Consider the following 20,003-nt stretch of genomic DNA (forward strand, 5'->3'; position numbering starts at 1 on the left):
GCAGAGAAAATCACTTTGGTTCCATGCATCCAGTGCAGCTCTCTTATTAGCGTTGAATTCTTTCTCTGTGATGGTGGTGGATCGTCGTTCGAAAAGCTTGCCAAACTCAGAGTTGTAAGATAGAACAACATTTTCTTTTGCCATCATTTGAAATCTGCACCATTGAACTTATATAGTTTTCCACTTGTGCGATTGGAACAGTTATTGCAGTAGATGATTGTGCCATCTTCGAATTTCAAGATAAGAGTTGATGCAAGTGTTGAATAGTCTCTCTTTTAGAAGATTTTTGCCTCGTCTTGATGCTTCGGTTATGACAATTCTTCTCCAAGATACAACAATCCCTTTATGATATAATAGCGCTGTAAATTGTAAGCACAATAATCAGAAAATAGAGTGTATTCTCTGTAAGGTCCAAAATGCGATAACGTAACCTAATTGCATGCAAATTTAGAGAAAATGGAAAATGACCAATTAAATGGTTTTAATTGCATAAATTAAATATGATGTGCATGTTTACATGTTTAAAATGTAGTCTTCTACATGAATGCATAAAAACTGTGTTTTAAAGGTTATTCGAGACGCGATCGAGGAACAGAGACCGGGAAAACATATGAGAGAAAATATTTTTATTAAATAATTATTTTTACGTCCAGGGGCTAAACGATCATTTTACACTTGAGTAGTACAAAAAGGGTTAGCAATGTCCCGAATGGTTATAATGCATGTTAAATGATATATTATGATTATTTTGATGAAAATGTGATATTTTATCATTTTTGGTAAAGCTGTGAAATTTTTATCGTAAAAATGTTATTTTTGGAAAGCCATGATATTTTATGATCCAAAAAGGAAAAAGGAAAATATTTTGAAGGATCTGAATTGACTGTGACAAAGATGGTATATGATTTTTGAAAATATCGTGAGGGAGAAGGCCCTAGAGGGAGCTCGTTTACGGGACAAGACCCCAGAAGGAGCCCAACGATCGTATTTTCATTTTTACGTCGATGCCTAGTGCCCGTCTCCATGCGCAATGGTGAGCTAAGACTGGTCAGTTGACCAGAGGATAAAATGCTAGTCATTTTCAATGAACAAACTTCACCCAAAATGATAAATGATTGAAAGTTATACGATTTTATGTTGATGATTTATTTATGCTTACAAGTATTTTGAATAAAGTATGATTTTAATGCTTGTGCTTGTATATGTATTATTTTTTACTCATGTTTAGAACGTGCTGAGTCATTAGATTCACTAGGTTGATGCTGCAGGTGATGATGTTGTGAAGGAGACGCCGGCGCTTGAGTGGAACGAGGCAAACAGTACACTTCCGAGGGACCTTATTTTTCGTATTAGATTGATAGTAAAAGATTTCAAGATTTTTGTTTATGAATTAATAAGAGATTTTTATGCTTTATTTTGAAGTAGGATGATCATGTTAAAAGTTGGAGTTGAATTTTGTTAATTGACGATTTATGAATATTTTTATGCACTTGAAATTTTTTATGTTAAATAATTTTGATTTGTGAAAATGATAATTTATGGTTAAAGGATAAATTTTTGAAATAGTGTTTATAAAAAAATAGTAGAATTTTAAAGTCAAAAAGCGAGGGTCGTTTCACCATTTTATTAAAAGTATTTTTCAATGTTACTTGTCAATATATATATGTATTACTTGTTATCATGGTTAATGTTTGCTGAGTCAATAGACCCATTAGGTGTGATCGATACAGGTGAGCATGATGTTGTTGATGATGGAGGACTTGATGGTTGAGCTAGTTAGACTGATGGTGCACATAACCCGAAGACTTTTGCTAATTTTTCACATTAAGATTACTTTAAAGATTTTATGACTTTATGTTTTTGAGTGATTTCGAGAGATTTAAGAGTTTATGCTTTATTTTAAAAAATGTCTTATGTTTGTTTGATGATTTACGATTTTATGTTTTGAATTGCGTTTTTGGATAGTTGGTGTGTTTATTTTAAATGATGTAAAGTATATTCACACACACACACACACACATATATATATGGCCGAAAGTTTTTTTTTTTATATAGTATATTTAAAAAAAAAACGAGTAATGGACGTTTCATTCTTTTTAAAAGAAAGAAGAAGAAGATAAGCCAAAATGAATGGAAATGTATAGAAAAATATGGTGATCAAAAGTTTCTTCTTATTGTCTTTGATAATGTATTTATAAATCTCAATTATTAGAGACATGTTGTTTCAACTAAGATGTGTCCATCCATCCATCCAAAAATTTGATGAAAGACGTCAAATGACATCATGTGGATTCAAAATATTATGAAAACTCGCAACTTTCCGTCATTCAGTGCCTTACGGATGCCTAGACACCTCTCTCTCTGCTGTGAATTTTCTAGCGCAGCAATGGAGGTGCTAAGCCGCTTATGGGAGTCGCCTATGCACCTTTCCTCTGCACTAGATAGAATCAACCGATAATTTATTATTCACATCAAATGGTAGTTTAACGAATTATCCTTGTCCATTTTTTATCCAAGTATTTTACCACCAAATTTTCAAGGTTCTAATTTTATGGAAAGCTCTGTTTACAATTTTATTTAATTTAGGGATTAAGCCGTAGTTAAATTTATATCAAACTAAAACAGAACATGGCGTATCCAATTAAAATGGTAAATGAAATAAAAAAATATATATGGGAAGAACATAAAATAAAAATTCAATATTTATTTAATATATTAAGTATAAAATCCTCGTACACGTTTTGATCTACTTGGTATCGGTCCAACCCGAACACAAATAAATATTCTCCGCAATTTGTTACAGAGCCAATCATATATTGCCACGTCAGACTATGACAGGAAACTCGCTTCCATCGCGATCAATTTCGCTTGCGACGAAGGCCCACGATTTTGAGCAGTACTGCGGAAAACTGTAGCAATTCGAACCGTAGAGAATTGCTGGACTTGGAACGTGAAATATGACGTCTGGAAGACTTATAATATACATGAACAACCAACTTCCACTGATTCGTAGCTTTACCGAAAAAATAAAACAGACTTCGAATCTTAGCAAAGCTCGAAAGGGAATGGCGGAGATTGAGCCTATGCTGCCGAACGAAGAGGGCGGCCAACCATCGGAGCGCGAGAGACAAGCCGAGAGAAGCGGCAGTTCGAAAGCTGCTCGTATCGCTTCACTCGATGTCTTCCGAGGGCTTTGTGTTTTTGTATTGCTTCTTTTTTGATATCATTGACTTTCGAATCTGAATTAATTACATTTTCTAAAGCTATTGGTTTGTGTGAATTATTCAGAATATTCCGGGTATGTCCTATGTTCCAAAATGTTTGAAGTAATTTGTGGTCCATGTGAAGCTTACTATCCATATCTGGTTATGCATTTTGTTTCTAATCGGGCTTGCTTAGCGCTTTTTGCATCACGGAGTTAATGATTTGAAATATGGAACTTGAAGTTCCGTCCCTAAAGATTCTTGTTCGCTTGTGAGGGGGCCTGTGAAATGCTAGTCATGAGAAGATAGCTTGCCGTTTGTCAATACTTTGGGTGATTAATTAGCGTTATGGATTTGTGCAAATCAGAACATAAGATATCAGATTGAAGCACCCGCCTGTTCTTAACCTGATCGAAAGAATTTGACTGCAGTAGTCAGTTTTAAGTGATCCACCAAGTAATTGGGGTGATCAAACTTTAGTCACTTGACTTAAATATTCTTTCCTTCCAGCTCATGATGCTTGTAGATTATGGGGGCTCGATTTTTCCAATTATCGCTCATTCCCCTTGGAATGGTGTTCACTTGGCAGATTTTGTGATGCCTTTCTTCCTTTTTGTTGCTGGAGTGTCAGTGGCAATTGTGTACAAGGTAGACTATATATGCGTAAGAGGAATATGACTATTCTCACCTCCAAATCTTTAATTATACCGAGGCTGAAACTGAGTTCATGAAAATGTATATAACTGAGTTTTGTGTTCATGAAACTTGGCCCATTGTACCCAAAACCTAGAATGTTATGTGGTTCAATTTTGAATATAATTTCTGTCTTGGAAATTGCAGAAAGTTCCTAACAGGATTGAAGCTACATGGAAAGCGTTTCTTAAAGCATTGAAACTTATCCTCCTTGGTGTTTTACTTCAAGGTATTGTAACTCACTTGGCTCTTTTGTGTATGTCAATCAATTTATTTATGCAGTAAAGGGTGTTCAGTTCAAGTCCCCAAAAATGGCATGAAAACCGCATGCATGAAAATGTCTGTACTATTCAGTCTCCTCATGACAATTTGAAATTTAAGATTCTCTTCTGAGCCAAAAAGAATCATGGTAATAGTGGAGGGAGAATGGTCACTCTGCTTTTTGATAGGGAGAAGTAACAGGCTGAAATATCGATGACGAAATATGCATGTTAATAATGTGTTGAGGTTTCATTTTAATGGGCAATCTTTTTTATTCAACTAGTACCCTACTTCCCAACTCTAATAATTATAGTCTTCTTTCTGGATTGTGGTTGACAACAATCAAGATATGCATTCTTTATTATATTTCACGTTAGTTATGGAATAACTGCTGCATATACTAATTCATAGACAAGGATTCAAAAGTTTACACTATTTCAGGTGGATATTTTCATGGTGCTACTTCTTTGAGCTACGGAGTGGACATTGAAAAGCTAAGATTTCCTGGCATCTTGCAGGTTCTTAGGCATGCAATGCTTCTTGTTAGCCTTATAATATTGTATTGATTTTCAACCGATAGTTGCTGATAATAAAAGATGCCTTTTCCAAAGGAAAAGAGATTTGATTCGTTAAACTTAAGACATTTTATTTACTGGATGTTTATTGCTGTGTAAGAAAGATTGCATGTTAAATAATTCTCTGAGCGATGACGTGTGCAAAATGAACCATATCTTATAGGATTGTTTCAATGAGCCTAAAATTTGAAAAGGCACCACCTTGATTTTAATACTTGATTCTTAATCAAAAAGCAGAGTCGATCTAGTTAAATTATCGACATACTGCTCCTTATTTAAAAAGCTATTTTATCGTGACTTTTTTTGGATATATTTAGGGGGTGGTATTGGTGGTTAAGATATGGTTCGACAAGGTTTTAAATGAACAAAATGTGTTAACTTGGTTCATCGCTGTGTCTTATTTTCTTATAAGCTGTAAACACAACAGGTTATCTTTAAAGAGTCTCCTATTTGTTGAATTTAAGAAACACAAAACTGTGCTGCTCGGTCATGTAGATAGATTAGCAACTGCAGTAACTGAGAAGACCATAAACATCATTATCGTTTACATCAGAGAAATGCTGGATTCCATGCTTTTATTTTTTCGCCCCTAAAAATAGATGTTATGTTGATTGGTCTAATGAGGTTCTGCAAATTACCAGATTACTTTTGTTTTCCAGTTTTGTTTGTTGATTTCATCTCAATCAGAATTTGAGGAGAATTGATTGCGTAAGTAATTTTGTATACTAAATAGATTTCGGAAATTTTCCAAATTTTATACAGAGGATAGCCATTGGATACATTGTAGCGGCTTTATGTGAAATTTGGCTCCCACGTCAGAGATGGAAAGAAGATGATTTCCGTAAAACTTATATATGGCAATGGTAAGCATACCAAGCCTGACATGATCTGCGTGCTTTGAATTTTTAAAACCTTTCATTTTTATCTGATGATTTTATTGGACCTCATTCCTGAGAGCATTTAACTCTCTTTTCATAGGTGTGTTGTATTCTTTCTGTCTGTCATATATTTATGGCTATTATATGGAATCTATGTTCCTGATTGGAAATTCAGTGTGGTGCTAACTGATTCCTCGACAGCTGCAAATAACACCTTTGTTTACAAGGCAAGAAATGCTCCTGTTTACTTCTTTTCTTTTCAATTTTTGGTTGGATATCGGCATTCCAATTCTGTAGTTGAGCTCATATATGTTCAAAAAATCTTATCATAGTTTTGACAAGCAGAAAGCTGGGGTTCTAGATATATTTGACAACTTTAAGTTAACTACCGGTCTAACTTAGAAATCAGAGGTAGATTTATCTCAAAATGTTCAAAATCGGAGTAGACTAATGCATTTATTTGGTTACTCTTACGAATTCAGCGGTGTGGATTTCATAAGGTGAAGATATGCTTTAGGGATGAAAAGAAAAAGGGAAATAGGAAAAAGAGATAAAAGACACAGTGCCTCTATCCTAACAAAGATACTGTTAATAATAATGTATATATGTGAATTATACAAGGGATACATAAGATTAAAAGCCAAAAGGAACAGAGTTTGCGATTGCAGCAGGTAAATTGTTAATCTAGGTTGTTACCTTTTTTTAATCATAAATATAGGTTAAATGTGCTGTGAGAGGTGATCTTGGACCAGCATGTAACTCTGCTGGGATGATTGATCGCTTTGTGCTTGGACTTGACCATCTTTATGCAAAACCTGTGTACCGGAATTTGAAGGTATCATCATTAGAATGTTATGTTCCTTTAATTTCAGGTGTGTGTGCTTTTCAATTCATCAATAGTTAAGCAAGCTTTTTATTAGGAGTGCAATATATCCAGTCATGGTCAAGTTCCATTGACTTCACCCTCATGGTGTCATGCACCTTTTGATCCTGAAGGCATTTTAAGGTAAGCAGTACTATATTCTTAGTCAGTGGTTCTGCCACCTGTTGCACCTGAGGTCACTTAAATGAAATAAATGTGCATGTGTGTGTGTTTGTTTTAAAATTAATTGTTTACTTTTGCTAGCATGGTATCAATTATTTGACCTTTTATTTTTAATGTGCAATTACTTACATGGATACTCTATTATTAAAGTTCATTTACAGCTGCTGTAGCTTGCCTCATCGGACTCCATTATGGTCACACTTTGATACAATTACAGGTAAATGCAATAAGATAAACTTTTCATGCTATGCTCACTTCAATATTACTTATGCCAGATGCCACTTTCTTTTGTGAAACAATATTAAGAATTAATGAGAAACACTTTTGACTGTCAAATTCTATATAGAGTCCACTTACATGCCATTTATTTGCTATGGATTGTGTTTCAGCATCACAAAGAGCGGCTGTGGAATTGGTCAATTTACTCAGTTTTATTAATGGTTCTAGGATTGTTGCTTGCCTTCTCAGGTTCAGTTTCTCGAATTTACTAGTTTTTTAAAACTTGTACTGGTCATTTGCTCAATACAGACTGAAACTGCATATGTTGATGTTCAAATCATTTGCAGCAGACGGGAGAAATTCTGATACATAGACAGCTGAAAACTCTGAACCCTGCATCCCTAAGTGTGTTGGAACTTGCATAAATAAATATACTTTGAGCAAATTTGTATTATAAGTAATTTTCCCATTGAGGCATTTATAGCGAGATGCTCAAGGAAGATTCCATAAGATGAAATTCACTAGTATGCATTTTTGCAGCATTTCGTTCCACACTCACATATGCACACTCTCTCTCATACTTTGGGGGTGTGACTTCTTGACCTGTACTGTTTATTTGCAGTAGAGTGACAAATAGATTGACTACAGAACCTAAAAATTTGAATCCTTGCTGTAGACATAGAAACTAGAAAGGAGAGTTGGGAAGTTGGATTCAAGATTGAAAGTAAAGTCGGGAAGTTGGATTTGTGAGAATTGAACTCTTAACTTGTATTTACTTACTGCTTTTATTCTAGGCTAACAAATAAGTACCATGTTATTGATTAAAAAAAATAACCTTACCTTTTAGTTGTTATCTAGGCATATGCTAGTATTACTGACGTGTGAACTTCCATTATATTTCATTGTTATTTTACACAAAGAATCAAATATATTTTTTCTCTTGGCCTTAGGTACACCTTTAAACAAATCTTTGTATACAATCAGCTATTTGATGGTTACCTCCGCAACTGCAGGAATCACCTTTTGCATATTGTACACTCTGGTAAGTTTAATGTCAAATTTGTTTTTAGCTGAGTCTGAATTTCCCTTTGTTACTAGCTGAATGTTTAATTTACTAATTTTAAAATTTGTAAAGTCAAAGTTAGATGGCACTTTTGCCACCCTCCAAAGCCACGAGCGAAAGAATCACAACATACGATATAAATTAAATGAGAGGTTTCGATCCCAGTACAAGTGTAAAGATTATTGAAAGACGTCCGATATCATAGTAACATGCACATAGCTGGATCCCATAATATTTATCCAAAAGATGATGACGAACTCCTTTATCTGTGGTTTTGTCATACTTGTTTACTGGATCATTCCTCAACAGCTCAGATCTATGGGGCTCAGGCTCAACAAGAAATGACCCATTGGTATCAAATTATGTTCATCATCTTGGTAAATGCCAGTTCTAAAGAATGTAGTAAAAGAATTTGATCCCATCCCCTCCTTCCACAGTTCAATTTTATACTTTGGGTTTGTTCAGGTACCACCATAATGTGCACACACAGTGCCTTTATGCACATGTGCAATGCTGTTGTTTATTCATCAAGGAGTGATATGTAAAGTTTCTAGAAAAATCAACACTTTCAGATTCAACAAATGAGGCGGTTGAATTTTGTCCTGTAGGTTGACGTTTATGGTTGGAGAAACTTGACATTCGTGATAGAATGGATGGGAAAGCATTCGTTAAGCCTCTTTATTCTTATAACTTCAAACATAGTAGTGATAGCAGTTCAAGGGTTCTACTTTAAAGCTCCCGAAAATAACATAGTAAGTGTTGTAAGCTTTCGACTGTATCCTATTTTTGCATTCAACAATTTAAGATGCCACGTCTCCTTCATTTTTTAACAGATTCACTGGATTATTACACGGTTTGTGGATAAATAAAACAGCATGTGGCAGTTAGAGTTCATCCTGCGCTGTTTTATAAAGTAAGCTCCATATAAAATGGTAGTGTGATTTCATCATACGAAGATTGCATCTTAGGATTAGTGATCTAATTATATATTAGCGACCTTCCCCTCGATTCTTCATTCTTCTATTTATATTTCCCCACTAAGATGGATGTCAATTGATCTGCAGGCTTCAAGAAGCTGCTGTATTCATGTCAAATTCAACTAAAACAACTACTATTTTTTTGGCATACTAACTAAGAAGCTTTATGTGTGAAGAAAACGAAGGAGTTGCGATCTCGCTCATTTGTCAATTAACTGCACTAATATTAATCTTTTCCGACGAGTTTGTAATTCATAATTTGTAATGCAAGTTATTGAAACGCAAGTTATGCCTACATTACTTTTTTCATTCACGAATAACTATTATATTCGTTAAATGTTGAATTTGGTTCATATTTTATCTTTATGTACCAATATCAGAATCACAGTGCCAATTTGGTCATTTCTTGAATTTTTCCTAATATACCAATCAAACATTACCTGTTTCTGTTGCTCATGGAAAGTGATATTGATGATTAAGATCGGAAATTTAAATGGAATATTCTATTTATATCCTTTGACATGCAAAACATGTTTGAAATAAGAAATCCTTCGTGATTTAGATTCTCCGATGAAAAAGTCAACGCTTGGACGATATTAGATGAATCCAAGAACATTCGCACATTAATGAAAACACCTTGCATCTCAAGCATCAAACCATAATAAATAGCAACGAGTTCTGCAATAACCACCGAAGTAGCAAAAGTATTGTCGTTGATGATATCCGGATGAATCGGGTGAGCTGGGTCGGGGAATCCACCAGATTATAATGAGATTTTGTTTAAGGAAAATGAGCAAGTGATATGGCTTCAAACGTAACCTGCAAACAAGGAAATGAACTCGTGAATGAGCGCCAGAGAGGTGTCCGACGTAGCCACTCCGATGCTTAAGTCAGCAGGTGAAGGATGAAGATAACCAGTGTGATAAATGTTACTGGTGTAAATATATGTGTGAATATATGTGGTTGAATATTCTTTAATGCAAGAAGAACCTATTATTTATAGGAAGGAAGGTAAGGAGTGCCTTGTTTTCAGTGCCTACTTGTCACTTGTAATCTTAGATGTTGACTTCCTGTCATGCCGCCCTACTTTTCCATCATATCACATCAGTAGTATTTTGTCAAGAACGACTCTCGAGACAAAATCTTACTTTATTCGAATACTCGATTGTGGTACTGTTATCGAGGTACTCGGGTAGAAATCACGCGGGAGCTTATAAGAGAGCCCGGGCTTTTGATAACCTGGGGAGAAGATGTCCCGGGCACTCATCTGCCCGGCTTCTGAAGAAGTCACCCTACAGATTGACCATGATTCGGGCTATCCATGTAATATCCCGGGTCGACCATGACTCGGGCTCTAATGGGGTATCACCACTCATCCCTTAAACAGTCGGACTAGAGTCAAACTCGCTGCCCCAATCAGTCATGCTTGGACTCCAATAGAAAGATAATCAATCTTGTTTATAACAGCATCGGGGACTTCATGTCTCCCAAAGATGGGAGGAGGTGTCGGGGCCTCATGTCTCCCAGACTTTAAATAAGGTGCCGGAGCCTCATGTCTCCCGGATTATGAATATTTGTCGGGGTCTCATGTCTCTCGGACATAACAAATTTTTTCGTTTAGTATTCTCGGGTAGTAGGGCTAATGTCATGATGATGTATGCCCTAGAATTTAAACGGTCCGAAACGTTTCGTATTCCGAGATAATGATGAGTCTGGCGCCTCGATATCCGTGCACGTCCTTTCGTATACATGCACAATTTCCAAGACTCTTTCTGATCTTCCGATTCGCCTTTAGATCAATGGTGGAGATCATACCCCCCTCCGCCTATATATAATAACACACCATCCTCATTTGACTTTCTGAAATTCAAATTCTCTCAAAATTCTTTCAACTCCTCCGACGTGCGGCGCTCTTTCACTCCGGCGAACTTCCGACCACCAACCCTTCGCTTCAATCAACCTTCGTAAGTTTTCTGCCATTTTCTTAAACAATGTCTGATTCTATCTCTTCCACTTCTGGTGCGAATGCGCGAGGCTCGCCTAGCGACGAGTCCACCGCGCTACGCTCATCATCTTCCCCTTCTCCTTTCCCGCGACGCTCTAATACAAAACCAAAAACCAAACCATCAAAGCCCTCATCTTCCGGCCCTTCCCAAGCTCTGAAAAAGGGCAAGGGTAAGGGGAAAACCCAAGCTGCCCCCCCCCCCCCCCCCCCCCCAATATGAGACTCTGGGGGTTCGCTTCAATGAGCAGCACTCTGCGCTCGGGAGTGGACAAGGAGCTTAGGACTCTCGGCTCCATCCCCTCCACATACCAAATTTTAATTCCCGATCCCTCGGACAGGGTAAATAACCCCCCTCCCGACTTCACCACTTTTTTCCAAGACCAAGTTAGGAATGGTCTCCGATTTCCCATCCCCTCCTTTTACATCAAGGTCGCCAAGTTTTTTGGCATGCCTATCAACCAACTTCACCCCAATTCTTTCCATATCATGGCCTCGACCTACGTCCTTTTTTCGCATGCACGACCTTCTTATCACCCCCCTAATTCTTCATTATTTTTTTGTTTGTCGGCTGGGAGACAACGCCTTCTCCCTGTCTGCCCGGCTAAAATCCCGGTTCCTTGATGATATCCTTTCTTCTCAGAAGGGATGGAAATGACGCTATTTTTATATACAACTCCCGGCTTCCCTTCCCTGTTTAACCGGGTTTCTCCCCTCTCTTCCCTCGCAACCCTCTCTTCCCCGTTCTTACAAATTTGAAGAGCCTTATATCCGAAGCTAAGAATTGGTGGAGGGTAAAAAATTTTCTTCCTCTACCCTCATCTCAGAGGAGAATTTAATAACTTACGGGTTGAGTACCTGGGTAGAGGACCCGCTCGACCGGGTAATAGATGAAGCTACTGGCTCGAGCGCTCAACCCGATAACTTTCTTTTTCCGAACTTCCTTATTATTTTTTCTTGTCTTATTATTATGTAATCATTATGAACACCTTTTCTCTTCTTGTGCAGATAATACAGAGATGCATGAGGCCTTTTCCAGGAAGTGGGCGGTTGAGAAGGCGACCCGGGAGAAAAAATCGGCGGCTCGGCGAGCAACTGCCGAAAAGAAAAAACAAGCCGAGGAGGAGGCGGTCCAGCTGAAGGAGTAGTTCCGGGCAGAAAATCAACAAGATCGGTAGGTGACTGGCTCCCAGGAGGAAGATGAAGATCATGTCCCTCTTGTGCAGAGGAAACGAAAGGCTGTAACAATCCCGGAGCTGATACCGCTAGAGAGCAACCGGGAGGGAGACCAAGGCACCTCCCAAACAACCCAATCAACCACTCCTCCTCGCCATCAGCCCCTCACCGAGCCACTCCGCGAGTCCCTCCAGACCGAGCAGCCTACTCTTCAGTCCGGCTCGCCTACTAGGGCAAACATCTTCTCGGAGGGAGCTACTCCGACTGGCCTCCTGCTCCTCAAATAGATGCTGCTTCTAGTCGAGGAGGCGCATTTGAAGAGCTCCCTCCCCACCCCCAAGCTCTTCGAGGGGTCCAACCAGATCTTATCCGTATGTTCTTCGATCCTCTCTCTTTCTCACTTCTTCTTCTTTTTTACATGTTTTATTTGTACAGGGTGTTTAAATGCTGATCTCGGCCTTTGAGGTGGCAGCGACGGCCATTCTGCCAATAATAGAGCCTGGTTCTTCCAAGAGCTTCAAGAGCAATTGCGAGGGGAGACTTCCCGGGTTCAAACAGCCCACGAGCAAGAAATGGCCAACCTCTGCGTATCTTTGGACAAGGCCAATCAGCAACTCTCGACAGTCCAGGAAGATCTGGCGAAGGCCAGAGATGACACCGATGAGGGTCTTGCCCTGGAGGAAGCTCTGTGAGGTACTGTATCTGCCTTGGAGTCAAGGAATCGTTCTCTATCTGAGCAGGTAGAGGTGCAACAATTTCGGGTGGAGAGAGCTGAAAACGCCATGGCGCTTGCTGAGTACAATAAAGACAAGTGGCAGGTCTTCTTCCTCCAATCTCATGTGTTCAACATAGGTTACCAATGGACGAATATTAAGATTTTTTATCGAGTAAGAAATCTAAAATCTTGATATAGGGATTCTAGAACTCTTTGGGTTATAAGTGAAGTTGATTTAATAGAGTTAGTCTAAGGCCACCATGGGATAATTTATTAAGTTTTATACGCTAGTATTAATTAAGGATTTAGGATATGTAAGAATACGACATTTGTTTCAAGGAGTAAAATCTAAGGGTCTTAGGCCTCAACTTTATTGTAATTGGGAAGAGAATAGTTTAAGCAAGTAATCGTTGCTAGAAGGGTTTTATTATTTAGGTAGAAGATCGATATTGTATAATTGGGTTTTATAGATTCACGTTACTCGAGGTTTAAGATTTGCAACAATTTTATATTTGATATGTACTTATAAATAGTTAAGTTACATAAGTTTGGTGTCGTAATGTAAAATCTTAAGCTAATATCGTTATGGGGTTGAGATAAGGTTTAACTTTTAAGTGCATCACCGAGGGTAGAAGTCGGTCAGTAAGGGCTAAGGTTTCCTAAGTTGAACGGCCTAAATACTAATGTAATATAACGATGAAAATTATGGGTATAATGTATTAAAGTGCGATAAGTTTGGACATCCATATCTAGTATGAGAAATTGCAAGATAAGTCAAATTCAAGGTCATAGTAGAATAGAACTAAGTCACCCTAAGTCGCTTTAAATTGCGATTCGCAAACGACGATTTGGGTATACAATTTAATTAGGATTGAGGAGACATAAAGACAACTTAATACTTATTTTATCAGAGAAGCGCAGCGGAAGCGATGATTTTTGGGATACTAGAATTAATTGTCTAAATTTTTTTATTATCGAGGATAAGCAAATTTCGGGGACGAAATTCAATTTAAGGGGGTAGATTGTAACGTCCCGAAAATTTGAAGGTCCACGTAAACCACATTTATGCAAGTTATTAAATTTTTTTTGTATTTTATTAAATTTTTTTAATGCATTAAATGCATGTTTATTTAATGAATTTTTGTTTTAATTCATGGTTTATTTAAAGTTTCATGCATTAGAATTTTAAGTTGCATTTCGCGCTCGAACGAGGAATGGGATATTCAGGAAAAATATTTTTATTGAATAATTATTTTTAATTATTTAATATGAGGTGTTTTTAAGTATGATTTTTTGAAAATGGGCCCTGGTTGGATATTTTTATCTTCGGGTTATATTTTTAGCCGGTACGCAATTTTCATCAATTAAGCGGACTTTTTGACGGCTCGGTCAATATTTTCAAAGACGTACCTAAACGAAATATTTTACGGGAATATTTTTGGACTTGATGAGTTTGTTTTTATGCTTAATGGGAGTAAAACCCTTTTAATTCATTTAAATATTATTATTGGCCCATTAGTATACAATTATATCAATCTAATCACTACACTAATCAAACCCTAAACCCCTCCCCAAGCTCACGGCTACCCCTCCCTCTTGCTGCAACACTTTTCGAAAGTTCTCCATCAGCATCCACCGAAATCCCCTTAATTTTCAAGAAGAATCCTTCCCCGCCTCTCCGGTTCTCGGTCTACGTCTCGTTTGTTTGGTTCGTCTTATATCTCTTTCTCTCATCATTCACACCATTTATATGCTGAAATATTTGTAGATGCATGAGAAATTATTTATATATCTTGAGGTTTTGTTTTATGCAAAGATTTGATACGAAAATGCACCATTTTGCTTCATTCTCACGTGATCTAGCGTTTGTACGAGGGGGCTGCCAATTTTTATGTTGCGAAGGGCTGTACACGTTGAGTAAAGGGAGAAATTAAGGCTGGATTCGAGGTTTAGTCGAGTCTTGGTGAGGGCCAATCAATCCTATGGTGTTTATGTGATGGTCGTGGCTAAATCGAGCGTTCTTGTTTTCGGTTAACTCACGTGTGGCTGATTGCATGGGCAGTAGGCGTGAGTTTGGTTGGTTTTCTGAAAATGTGTTCAACTTATGATTTACAACACTCTCTGTTATCGTTGATTCGATAGCAAAACCGTAATTTTCTGATAAGAAACGAGGGAGATATGATATTTATTGTAAAGTCGCGCAAGCTGTGAAATTTCTGTGTCACAAAAACCCATCACCCTCGGTTATTTTGAATTCTGCGACTTATATGTTAGTTTTCTGGAAATGTGTTCGATATATTATTTGTAGCACTCTGTGTTATCTTTGATTCTTTAGCCAATTCATAATTTTCTGATAAGAAACGAAGGAGATATGATTTTTATCGTAAAGCCGCGCAAGCTCTGAAATTTCTGTGTCAACAAAACCCGTCACCCTCAGTTATTTTGAATTTTGCAACTTATAGGTCGGTTTTATGGAAATGCGTTCAATATATGATTTGTAGCACTCTGTGTTATCTTCGATTCGATAGCAAATTCGTAATTTTCTGATAAGAAATAAGAGAGATATGATTTTTATCGTAAAATCGCTTAAGCTGTAAAATTTGTATGCATACGATGGATATTTCCAGCAAACTTTGGGCTTTTTTGTGGGTCATAAGTTGTCTGGAATGGGTTTTTTATAGGCTGGTCATATAGGTTTAAGTCACGGTTTAAGTTGGGAAAATTTTGGTTAAGTTTCGGGTTGATTCGGGCTAAAAACCGGGACTCCGGTCCAAGTTTTAAAACGAATCAGTTAAGTTTTGAATCGAGCTCGAGTTTACGTCTAAAAAATTCTTTTTAATATGTTTTAAGGTGTTTGGTAAGCTCCGGGTCGAATTGTTGAGGTCCAGGGGTAAAACGGTTCTTTTGGGTTTCCAGGGGTAAAATGGTCATTTTGCACCCGAGTCGAGATTTTAGTGCTGACAGCCCCCTGAGCATAAATTTATCATGCTTTTAAATATTTATGCATCATGTACATATGTTTATGAAATTATAAAAAATATGTTGAATGCTTGATTTTAAAGAAAATTTACGTATATGCATGATTTATATAAGTGATGAAAATGATGATGTTTTTGAAGGATGGGAGTTAGTTGTGACTGACGATATATGTATACGATAATATGATTGGAGATATCGTGGGGGAAAAAGTCCCAGAGGGAGCCTGTTTACGGGAGAAGGCCCCAGAGGCAGCCCGATGATCGTATTTCCATTGACATGATATGATGATATGATAGGCCAAGGCTCAGTTGATGGGTGAGAGTGTCGCTGATGTCCCCGCCGCCCGATACCGTAGTTATACGTAGATGGATCCATCGAATAGAGCTGATACGAAAGTCACAATTAATGAACTGAATTCAATTAAAAAAAATGTTTAAGTATATGATGATACGATGAGCTGTTTATCATGCTCACTAGGTGTGAATGATGCATTTGAGCTTATTGATGTGGATGCTGGAGGTGATAATGACTGAACGGGCGGAGCTGGTAGCGCACGTTAACCCGGACCTTGTTTTTTTCCGCAATAGTACGCTTTTATGGGAACACGTTTAAATAGTTTTTAATTGATTGATGAAATTATTTTGTTGAGGGTTTTTGTCAGATTTTTATATGCTGGACATTTTATATTTTTAAACGGTAAATTGTTTAGGTTGGTTACTCTTTTCATAATTTTAACTGTATTTATTCTATTCAGCAGCGGGATGATTTTACAAAATGTATGTTTTCGAATTTTATATTTTTTTAAAAAAAATTGTTCAGTAGAATTTTAAAATAAGTAGACGTTTCATCCTGGATTTTGGACGAGCCATAGCATCCCTTCCCAAGGATGGTGAAGAGGAGAAGGAGGGGCCCCAAGAAGAAGAGCAACCAGGGTCGAGCCATGTAGATTTAGAATATGATTGTATTTTTTCCTTCTTTCATTTTTCTTGTAATTTACTTGTACTCTCAGCCTCCGGGATTTTATTAATGAAATCTTATTTTCTCTTTAATATTCTATGTTTCCAATTATTCGTACCCGGCCTTAGAAATAATTAGATCACGAATTTCTTGTGAATGGTAAAATCCAAAAAAATTTCTAAGTGTTGGAAAATAGCCGGGAACTTCAATAAGTAGTCGGGATGTTGAGCTCTAAGCCGGACAGAAATCCTTGCGTTCAATAAATGATCGAGGTGCAAAACCCCTAAGTCAGGGTACAGTGCCCTGTATTTTATAAATAACCAGAGTATTGAACCCTGGACCGGGGATCATGTCTCGGGACTTGGGAATGGTCGAGGTGCGGAGCCTCGAGCCAGGGTGTAGAGCCCTGGGCTTATTAATAACCAAGGTACGGAGCCTTGGGCCGGGGATCTTGTCCCGGGACTTGGGAATGGTCGAGGTGCGGAGCCCCGAGCCAGGGTGTAGAGCCGTGGGTTTACTAATAACCAAGGTATGGAGCCTTGGGCCGTGTAACTTGTCCCGAGACTTGGGAATGGTCGAGGTGCGGAGCCCCGAGCTAGACTGTAGAGCCCTAGGCTTATTAATAACCAAGGTACGGAGCCTTGGGCTGAGGATCTTGTCCCGGGACTTGGGAACGGTCGAGGTGCGGAGCCCCGAGCCAGGGTATAGATCCATGGGCTTATTAATAACCAAGGTACGGAGCCTTGGGCCTTGTCCCTAGACTTGGTAATGGTCGAGGTGCAGAGCCCCGAGCCAGGGTGTAGAGCCATGGGCTTATTAATAATCAAGGTACGAAGCCTTGTGACGGGAATCTTGTCCCCGGACTTGGGAATGGTCGAGGTGCGGAGCTCCGAGCTAGTGTGTAGAACCATGTGCTTATTAATAACCAAGGTACGGAGCCTTGGGCCGGAGATCATGTCCCGAGAATTTTAGATTAACTGAGGCTTTGTATCTCCCGGGTTTAGATATAATACTCATACATTTTCTAAGAAGAAAAGATCCTTCATTATCTCTTCAAACATTAATTACATCTTTCAAGCGTAATATTTTTTCAAATGAAATACATTCCACGGTCGCTTGAAAGATCGTCCTTGAGCATCTTCTAAATAAAAAGCTACCGAGCTAACCTTCCGAGTTATCTTAAAGGGTTCTTCCCACCGAGGTTCTTATTTACCGACATCTCCGGCTGGATTGACTTTCTTCATCACCAGATCTTCTATTTGAAAGTCTCGGATTCAGACTCACTTGTTGTATGATTTCATAACGCGGCCTCGGTAAGCTTCCATTTGAATCATAGTCTGCTCTCTTTTCTCCTCCACCAGATCCAACTCCATTGCCCGGCTTTGATCATTGTTATTCGTGTAAGATTCTACCGGGACAGAAGACTGTCCGATTTCAACTGGCAGGACTACTTCAGAACTATATACCAGATTAAAAGAAGTCTCTTGAGTAGGTGCTAGGGGAGTATTCTGGTATGCCTAGAGAACACTAGGCAACTCTTCCACCCAGTCATTTTCTTTGCCATGTAGCCTAGTTTTCAAGGCTTGCACAATAATTATGTTCACAACTTCTGTTTGGCCATTTGCTTGAGGATAGACAACAGAAGTGAAAGACTGAGTGATTTTCATTTCCTAGCACCATGCTGTGATTTCTTTTCCCTGGAACTACCTCCCATTATCTGAAATTAGTCTCCTAGGAACTTCAAATTGGCATACGATATTATTCCATAGAAACTTCAAAACTTCCTTCTCCGTAATCCTTGCCAGGGGCTCGGCTTCTATCCACTTAGAAAAATAATCCACTGCAACCAAAAAAATTTTCTTCTGAGTCCGGGCAACTGGGAAGGGACCAACAATGTCCATCCCCCACTGATCAAAAGGGCAATACGCCCAGATAGGCTTCATGAGAGTGGCCGAGTTGTGCTGAAAATTAGAATTATGTTGACAACCATCACACGCCCGGAGCACTCGAGCAGAGTCTTGGCTAATACTGGGCCACCGAAATCCGACAAGCATTGCTTTCCGGGTTAATGCTATTTCTCCGAGATGCTCTCCACAACACCCTTCATGAATCTCCCGGAGAATATAATCCACTTCTCCCATATATAAGCGCTTTAACAGAGGTCCCTGAAATGATCTCATGTACAAGATGTTATTTAAGAGAACAAACCTGGGAGCTTGTCTCTTAATCTTTTGGGCTTGAGTTTTGTCTTCAGGTAATTCATTGTTGACCATGAACTTGATCACGGGTGTCATCCAAGAATCCTCTGGTGATGGCAATATCTCCTCGTCAGTAGAAAGAATTAGTCTGGTAACATGCAATACTTCCCGGGTATTGACTTCCGATAAGGAGGCGGCCATTTTGTCTAAAACATCCTGCTTCTCCATTCTCATCCCGGGGAATTTTCTCAATGCTCCAATCCACAAAGAATTTTTCCTGGCTTTAATGAGCTGTAGATATTTAAACATCCTGTCATCCTTAGTCTCATAAACGCCCTTTATCTTCTGGACAATTAACTGTGAATCGGAATAGGAAATGATCCGGGAGGCTCCAATCTCCCGGGCAACTCGAATATTGGCTAAAACAGCCTTATACTCTGGTTCATTATTAGTCACCCGAGAGTCAATCCTCAAAGCCAATTTAATATTCTCTCCCGGGGGAGCTATTATTACTACTCCCACTCCACATCCAGAAAGGCTAGACGTCACATCCACAAATACCCTCCATACCTCCTCTTCATGTGGCTGAACCATCTCAGATAAGAAATCTGACAAGGTCTGTGCTTTGATGGCAACCTGGGGCCTTTATTCAATGTCATACTCTCCCAGCTTGACTGTCCATTTGATCATTCTCCTGGATACTTCTAAGTGAGTCATAATCCTCCCGAGAGGACTATTATTAAGCACAATAAGTTGATGCGACAAAAAATAAGGTCGCAGTTTCTGGGCAGTCATAAGAAGAGCCAGAGCTATCTTCTCCACTTCACTATATCGGAGCTTGGGGCCCCTAATAGCATGGCTGACATAATAGACAGGCTTCTGATCAGAGCCTTTTTCCTTTATAAGTACTGAACTGACAGCATACTCCGTAGTGGACAGATAGACAGATAATTTATCCCCGGGCTCTAGCTTCACTAAGATAGGAAGCTCTGCCTGATGACTTTTAAGGTCTTGGAAGGCCGATTCACATTTATCATCCCACCCAAACTTTTGTGCCTTCCG

At 38.5% G+C, this 20,003-nt stretch overlaps 2 protein-coding genes across 3 annotated transcripts; one reads left to right on the forward strand and one right to left on the reverse strand.

Moving 5' to 3' along the window:
• Positions 1-2,907: 2,907 nt before the first annotated feature.
• Positions 2,908-9,223, forward strand: LOC142554211 (uncharacterized). 2 transcript variants are annotated; one of them, XM_075664898.1, is made up of 14 exons: positions 2,908-3,203; positions 3,714-3,851; positions 4,044-4,125; positions 4,599-4,675; positions 5,495-5,595; positions 5,711-5,837; positions 6,329-6,445; positions 6,531-6,616; positions 6,806-6,872; positions 7,045-7,123; positions 7,888-7,916; positions 8,546-8,689; positions 8,771-8,850; positions 9,002-9,223. In XM_075664898.1, exons 1-13 carry the CDS (start codon positions 2,958-2,960, stop codon positions 8,804-8,806), a joined length of 1,329 nt encoding a protein of 442 aa, XP_075521013.1. In that variant the 5' UTR covers positions 2,908-2,957; the 3' UTR covers positions 8,807-8,850; positions 9,002-9,223. The 2 variants fall into 2 exon arrangements, with proteins under 2 accessions (XP_075521013.1, XP_075521011.1); XM_075664896.1 differs by having other exon boundaries at positions 2,912-3,203; positions 7,825-7,916.
• Positions 9,224-18,023: 8,800 nt separating this feature from the next.
• On the reverse strand, positions 18,024-19,535 carry LOC142554791 (uncharacterized). The gene is made up of 2 exons (XM_075665466.1): positions 18,451-19,535; positions 18,024-18,201 (listed from the first exon to the last, which is right to left on the reverse strand). Exons 1-2 carry the CDS (start codon positions 19,533-19,535, stop codon positions 18,024-18,026), a joined length of 1,263 nt encoding a protein of 420 aa, XP_075521581.1.
• Positions 19,536-20,003: the final 468 nt, after the last annotated feature.

Source organism: Primulina tabacum, chromosome 8, assembly GCF_025594145.1.
Source record: "Primulina tabacum isolate GXHZ01 chromosome 8, ASM2559414v2, whole genome shotgun sequence".
Classification (NCBI taxonomy): Eukaryota; Viridiplantae; Streptophyta; class Magnoliopsida; order Lamiales; family Gesneriaceae; genus Primulina; species Primulina tabacum.

What these genes read in the sequence shown, in the direction of transcription:
- LOC142554791 (XM_075665466.1), bottom strand. Translation starts at nt 19,535, where the DNA reads ATGGTTCAGCCACATGAAGAGGAGGTATGGAGGGTATTTGTGGATGTG. An exon ending in CTAATTTCAGATAATGGGAG is followed by an intron (nt 18,202 to 18,450) that starts GTAGTTCCAGGG and finishes TCTGGTATATAG; the next exon opens with TTCTGAAGTAGTCCTGCCAG.
- LOC142554211 (XM_075664896.1), top strand. Translation starts at nt 2,958, where the DNA reads ATGACGTCTGGAAGACTTATAATATACATGAACAACCAACTTCCACTG. An exon ending in GATTTCCTGGCATCTTGCAG is followed by an intron (nt 4,676 to 5,494) that starts GTTCTTAGGCAT and finishes AATTTTATACAG; the next exon opens with AGGATAGCCATTGGATACAT. An exon ending in GATCCTGAAGGCATTTTAAG is followed by an intron (nt 6,617 to 6,805) that starts GTAAGCAGTACT and finishes CTATTATTAAAG; the next exon opens with TTCATTTACAGCTGCTGTAG.